At 36.8% G+C, this 7,476-nt stretch overlaps 1 protein-coding gene across 1 annotated transcript; it reads left to right on the top strand.

Moving 5' to 3' along the window:
* Nucleotides 1–229: 229 nt before the first annotated feature.
* Nucleotides 230–5,503, top strand: LOC121428042 (E3 ubiquitin-protein ligase TRIM71-like). Its single transcript, XM_041624616.1, has 2 exons — nucleotides 230–940; nucleotides 4,029–5,503. The coding sequence occupies exons 1-2, from the start codon at nucleotides 305–307 to the stop codon at nucleotides 5,394–5,396; spliced, it is 2,004 nt and encodes a 667-aa protein (XP_041480550.1). The 5' UTR covers nucleotides 230–304; the 3' UTR covers nucleotides 5,397–5,503.
* Nucleotides 5,504–7,476: the final 1,973 nt, after the last annotated feature.

Raw genomic sequence — 7,476 nt, 5'->3', positions numbered from 1 at the left:
ATTTTCAGACATCCTAGTAAACCCTTATTCCTTCAATGAAAGTTGCTTCCTCTTCTTTTGATGAGTTAGTCAGGTTCAAATGTAGCTGGGAATACCCGGTACTATTTACAGAAAGTTCGAATCGGGTGTGTGTTTTTTTTTACTCTTGTAGTTGATTTGAATTTGTATTGAACTACACATTAGCAATAACATGAAGTGATCATTGTGTTGTAATGCGAACTTGGCGTTTCAATACGTTAGTACTGACTTGACTTGTATGTTATTTGACGGAATTTAAATCTCATGTTCGTAAATTGATTTAGCGATGGCTGAGAAGTGTGAATCAGACAAAGTTTCAAGCTCTTCACTGAACCTGATATGTCCATTATGTCTTGATATATTTGTCGAGGCAACAATCCTGACTTCATGTGGACACACGTTTTGTAGGCAGTGCCTCAAGAAATACGATCTAACCCACCAGGACCTTGATCACATGGTATGTCCTCTCTGCAGAGAGATCACCAAGTTATCCGTCAACCGTGTCGATGATCTCCGCCTCAATGTCTCCATCAACGGATGCGTAGACGATTACCACGCCAAGTGTGGAGGGATGAATGCTGTACTTGAGATGTGTCAGAAATGCACCACTTGCAAGTCTCTGAAAGACGCCGTGTCATTCTGCTTAACATGTCATTGTTATATGTGTGATAAGTGTCTGCATTCTCATCAACAGCTAACCATGTTCTTTGACGGACATGAGATCGTCTCCATGGATGATGTCATCGAAGGGAAGGTCAACATTGGTCATTTATTCGAGAAGTGTTCCATCCACAAACCAGAGAACAAAGATATGTTTTGTGAGGATTGTAAGGTCCACGTCTGTCACAAGTGCGTACTCGTTGATCATCAAAATCACAAAATCAAGAACCAGGTTAACTTTGAGCAGGAGTTGCGACGGAAGGTAAATTTATTCATAACCATCACAGTAAAAAACTGTTTAAAAATACATATCGCTGTTTACTATTTGAGCCTTACAGTAGTTGTTTAGAAGTGTAAACAACCTTGCTTATTTTTTTTTTGAGAATCAAATATCAAATTCAAACTGTGCTTATTAACATTTTTTAATCACTTGCGTATTCTATTAAACAACTACCTGTAGGATTGAACACCATTGTATAGAAAAATTAACAACATTTATACACACATTTTATGCAAGGCTATTTTCTATTGAAAGTTAGATTGAGAATTAAATGTTTAAGCTCAAACTTTGCGGTTTAAGAGATTAAATTATTTAAATTAGTTCTGTAAGTTTTAACAGCTTGCATATAAATTTCAAACAGTATTTTTACTGCGTATGATTGTGAGGACGATAATAATGAAAATAATTGGACTATTACTACTAGTGCTACTACTTCTACTACTACTACTACTACACTACTACTACTACTACTACTACTACTACTACTACTACTACTAGTACTACTTCTACTACTACTACTACTACTACTACTACTACTACTACTACTACTGCTGCTGCTACTACTACTACTACTACTACAGTACTACTACTACTACTTACTACTACTACTACTACTACTACTACTACTACTACTACTACTACTACTAGTACTACTACTACTTCTACTACTACTACTACTACTACTACTAGTACTACTTCTACTTCTACTACTACTACTACTACTACTACCACCACTACTACTACTACTACTCTACTACTACTACTACTACTACTAGTAGTAGTAGTAATACTACTACTTCTACTTCTACTACTACTACTACCACCAGGGGCGGTTCCAGCCTCTGCCAATGGGGGGGGGGGAGCCCGATTTTTCTCACCTATATTTTCCCCGAACGGTCGCTCAAAGTTGATTGTTTCTTTGAAAGGGTTGTCCCATGCAGTGGCGTAATGAGCCAAAAAAATTGAGGGGGCTCGAAATGGCGTATCGCGTAAAATTGATAAGAAGTAATATTACATGTATATTTCACCCTTTTCCCTTTCCTATTCTCTTTTTTTCGTGATCGTGATTTTTTTTTTTTTGGGGGGGGGGTGGGGGGCAAAACGCACATGTCCTAACAGTAATTTCTTAGCTTTATTCTTATGTAATAATTTCATAAGCCCTATTAAAATAGTGTGAGCGCGAAGTGCGAGTTAACAATTTTGAAATTTCATGTATTTTGTCCTGAAATTCAGTTGAACATTTTGGGCAGTGTTTGTAAACTTGAAGAAGATGCGTATGTAACTAGATAATTACTGCGAACGCGAAACGCGAGCAAATATGTTTATAATGCGTTCTGGCCTTCTCGAAGAGGGACCTGTTAAAGACAATTTGCAGTTATCCATATACATATTTCAATGATTTATAATGCGAGCGCGAAGCGCGAGCTGATTTTTTTTTTGACGTTCCGGCCTAAAAAATTAAGGTTCTATGCATTTTTTGTAATCATGAATGGTATACTTATTATAACCAAACAATCGATGTGAGCGCGAAGAACGAGCGGAAAGAAAAATTAGATTTCAAACTTAAAAACGTGACACTCTCTTCATGTTTTGTAAATCATGAAAAAAATGGGTATAACTTGATATCTTCCTACATTAATAATGCGAGCGCAAAGGTGAGCAGAAAATTTTTTATATTCTGATCTGACACTGGCTCAAAATGATTGAAAGAGAGAACAAGCTGCGTTTCTGAATAAACATGCTTGCGCGTGTTTCAGATTTCGACCTAGAATCTGGGCATTCTAAATACCCTTTTTCATCATGAAAATCAAAAAGCGAGCGCGAACCTCGAGCTTAAAATATTTGATATTCCAATATGAAAAAAGGTCAATTTAAGCTCTGTATTTCAAGCACTTTGTAGGATAAATATGAGGTGGATATGAATCACAGTTAAAAAAAGATCTGATATGTTTCATTATTATTACTTTGAGTTTTGACATAGGACAGGGACATTCTAAGAACATTATGTCATCATATTTTTGATAAACTGTCATGAAATGGGGATTTTTAGTAGTTTGTTATATAATTAATATGGAGATATACAAATCAAATCACCAATCAACATGCGAGCGTGCAGCGCTAGCTATTACGTTTTGGCAATTTGACATGAATAGGGATATTTGAAAACTTTATGGAATGCAGAAAAGTAATAGGTACCTGACAAATCAAATTTTGCGAGCGCGCAGCGCGAGCAGAAAATGTTAATATTCAGAAGATAAAACAAATTCTTGCAGAGCACTTTTAAAAATCAATCTGTAAATGAAACAATATAATGAAAGTTTGAATATCCGAGCTGAAATATGTTTTGTATATTGACTACAAAATTTGATATTTAAGCTCCATATTGAGCAAAATATATTAATCCCCTAAAAGGCAATGCGAGCGCGAAGCACGAGCGAAAATTTTTATACTGTACAGTGGCATGAAATATTCTTTCCACTCATCTTATTTTATTCACTCGCCTTCCTCCTCTCTGATGTTCCCCCTTCTTTTTTCTTCATTCTTTTCCCTTCTTTTTCCTTTTTTTTCTTTCTATCCCCCTTTTTTTCTTTTTTTTGCTCCGCCAATAGTGGGGGGAGGGGGTGGGCCGGGCCCCTTGGGCCCCCCTGGATGCGCCTATGGCTACCACTACTACTACTACTACCACCACTAATAACTAATAATAATAATATTTTTAATAAAAACTATAATAGTGATAATCATTATTATGATAATAATGGATGCTGTTGATTACACAATGATAATGATTATAATTTGTAATATCATCATCAATATTATAACTGTTGCATCTAATCCAGTTGTTCTTTATTCTTTATGTGAATTACAGTGATGCTTACTATCGTTATTGTTTCATTGTGACATGCAATTTTTGGATATATGTGGTCTCTTTTCCAGCTTATTCAGAATATTGTCTGTTACTCTGTGTGATTTACTTTCGTTTCGTATATAATTTGTTGTTTTATCCTTTAAGGATCCAAATCTAACTCGCTGTGTTTACTAACTTTACTTATCACACTTTCAATTCATATAGGTGACAGGCCTTGCTCAACGCTGTGCTGACAAGAAAGCAGAGCTGGAGAAGAATATTCAGAACATAGAAATACAACGTCATGAGGTACACACAGCAGTGCAGACACTATTAGATGATGTCAGGCAAGCCTACAGCATCAAGGCCAAGGAACTGGAAGAAAATCTTCGAAAACTCACAGAGCAAATACATGCATTAGAACGTAGTTTTGATAACGACCTCAACGTCTTGAAGTCAAAAGATCGTCAGAGGATCAAGAGTATTTGTAGTTCAATTACTTTGGTAGATAATGACAGACTGGGTCATCTTGAGACAGACACACTATCTGCTCATATCTTGCTCTGTGAGGAGCTGGATTCCATGCTGAAGGAGGTTACTGATCACACTTCTGCGGAAGCTATTAAGAAGAAAGCACAGGAGAAGAGGTTCAAACCAGCAGACGATACTCGTCTTGACCTCGGGAGCATTTCAGAATATACTGATCACACTTCTGCGGAAGCTATTAAGAAGAAAGCACAGGAGAAGAGGTTCAAACCAGCAGACGATACTCAGCTTGACCTCGGGAGCATCTCAGGATCAGATCCCAAGATGGAAGTCATTCAGTGTGTTAATCTACGGGGAGTGATGTGGGGTATGGCACAGTACTCCCTTAGCACTGTCGCTATCGGGTATGGATGGGATGCACGAGGTATTGATATCATTGATTCAAATGGTGGAAAGCAGCGGTATAGAAACACACCCTTAAGTGACATGGAATGTTTTGATCTGGTGTTGCAACGGGACGGGGCGTTATGCGTGTCGACTGGTTATACAGAAGCCCACATCTACTCTCCTCTTGGCTCTACGAAAGCAACAATCCATGTGAGAAACGATACTTATTGTTATCTCAGAGTTAACAGGAGTTCAGCAGATGAAATAATCATTACTAACTATGAAAAACAAATCTATATCTATGACCCGACAGGATCCACCCTCAAACACACTGTTCAAACAAAGCACTCGACGGATCAGGCATCTACCACCAGGACGGGTTTGATCGTCACGAGTTCATGTGACGCCAATCCAAGCGTGATGACGGTCTATGACAGGGATGGGAATGCTGGTGAGTCTCTACAAGCTCCAAAGGGTGTCTACCTGTATGCTGCCGTGGATGAGCAGGACAGGGTGTATGTAGCGAGTGTTGATACGAAGAATAGTAGCATCGTGATCAGGCTCTATGATCTTGATGGTCTGAACCTGAAGGAAAGAGTTGAGTTCAATGCACTTGATATGACATTGTGTTCGAGTGGGTGTTACTTGGTTTCCCTCTCCCCAGACATGCTCGCCTTTGCTTGTGACAAGAAGTTATATTTCATCAAGGTATCACTGTAATCCACCTTATATCACACCATGTAGTATGGAATCTGACGTGCTTTCACCCTGCTACAAATCTACTTTAACACGTGTCGATATTCAGTATTACATGTATATTACTTACCATATGATAACCTCATCCAATTACAAAATCAGTTAATGTGATATTGATAGTCTTAATTACCATGGTTACTTCTAATGTACGAGTTATACATCTAAAAAATGAATCAAATGTTATAAACTTAACGTCACACCGGTTTCATGTGTATTCTACATGTATATAATATTTAGTCTGCAACAAGCATAGGCCTATCGTATTTATCATTGTAGCTATCAAGTGATAGAAAAATTACTTAAAAAACAAAAACATAACTAAGTATTTATTAATAATATAACAAAGTAATCAGCAAATGTAATTAAATATAAATCAAGATAATCACTATCATACATGATAATGAAAATGTTTACAGTGCACAAGGGGAATTTATAAGCAGAAAGAGTACACTCTACCGTATTAGACCATTTTGCTTTCACATCACGCGAAAAATTCGTATCATCATTCTCATGCCTGTTTGCTATTTGTATATTTTTTCAGTTAAATCATGGAGCTAACAAATAGCTCTATGGTTAAATTATCGTGGATAATGGAATGATAAGGTGCTTTCTTTTGGACCGTCCATACGAATCTTGCTCTTTATTTTCGATGTGATCTTCTCCAAGAGGGGAATATGCCAACCACTGATAACCATTCATTTGGAAAACGAAATATTTGCTGGTGAAAGCTGCCCTTTTTTATCTAGATATTAGTAATCTTAAAAATATACTATTTTGATTTCCTTACTTCTATGATCTATGAGTGTTTTCATCTGAAGAATAATATTCTTCTATTCTTCCTTGAATTTGTCATAAGTCACTGTGAATAGAATAAAAGTAATGTAATGGTAATTTGTATATTAGTAAACAGGGGGAATGTGAATATATAATCTATATTATTTTGTCAATATATGCGTGTATAAGTATAAACTTGATCTCAAATATTATATACATAATATTGCATAGAAATGCATTGTATATGGTGTAAAGAATAAGTAAAAATCTTGCATTATTGTCATATTAAGGTGCAGAGGCTTTCTAAAATCTATTTAGAGAAAATTCGTAGAGATATATTTCACTATCTTTAATTTCAGCCGGGGGGGGGGCCACTTACATTGACGAGTGGATACCATGCGCGACCAAAAAAACACGTAAAAAGGATGTCTTTTTCACGATAGGGCACGTTACGTACGTAACGTGATAAGGGTGTCAAAAACACAAAAATAATGAAAAAAAGGTTATCTATTTCACTAGGAAAATAACGTGTTTAGGGTCGATTTTGCGGGGATGATGAAACAAAATAAAATGTTTTATAAAGGATGTCCTTTTTGCCCCAACACTACGTGTTTAGAGTCCGATTTGCGCGAGGTGTAGAAGGTGGGGTCGAACTAAACCAAATAAGGTAAAGCCGACGACCGAAGGACCCGTAACAATAAAACATTCCTATACTTGTTTAGGGGTTCATTTCGGGGAATATTTGCCAAGAGTATCGTTTTGTTTCCAATACTTGTTAAGAGTAGGATTTCACACGTCCCACACGTCAGTACTTGTTAAGGGGTGCATTTTCAGAATATGGAAATTACGTGTTTAGGGTGCTTTTCGAGACCCAATGGTCGCGCATGGTATCCACTCGTGAATGGAACTGCCCCCCCCCCCCGGGAATTTCAGATTAAGTAAACGATTGTTATTCGACTCGTTTACTCAAGTTTTTATTGCCTGGTGTTCTCTCTCTACATTCAAGTATGTAACCATGATCACTTTAAATCCCAGTATTTGACACCCGTTTAGTAGTTCTTAAAGAATATTTCTGCAATCGTTAACCCAAATTTGCATCTAACAATTTGTGTAAAAAATAAAAAAACTAAACCACCCCTTATTTCGAAATTCAAAATGGAAGTTTAATCAAGTAGAATTAGATAATTGTAAACATTGACCTGGAAAAGAAAAATAACATTTACAGCTTTTTTAGTACAAGCCCCAAACGACGAAATTCTTTTCGATTGTG

The sequence above is a fragment of the Lytechinus variegatus genome, chromosome 14 (assembly GCF_018143015.1).
Source record: "Lytechinus variegatus isolate NC3 chromosome 14, Lvar_3.0, whole genome shotgun sequence".
NCBI lineage: Eukaryota > Metazoa > Echinodermata > Echinoidea > Temnopleuroida > Toxopneustidae > Lytechinus > Lytechinus variegatus.
This window is presented reverse-complemented; position numbering and strand designations above follow the sequence as displayed.

Coding starts and splice junctions, on each gene's coding strand:
- LOC121428042 (XM_041624616.1), top strand. CDS start 305: ATGGCTGAGAAGTGTGAATCAGACAAAGTTTCAAGCTCTTCACTGAAC. Junction 941..4,028: donor AGCAGGAGTTGCGACGGAAG/GTAAATTTATTC, acceptor CAATTCATATAG/GTGACAGGCCTTGCTCAACG.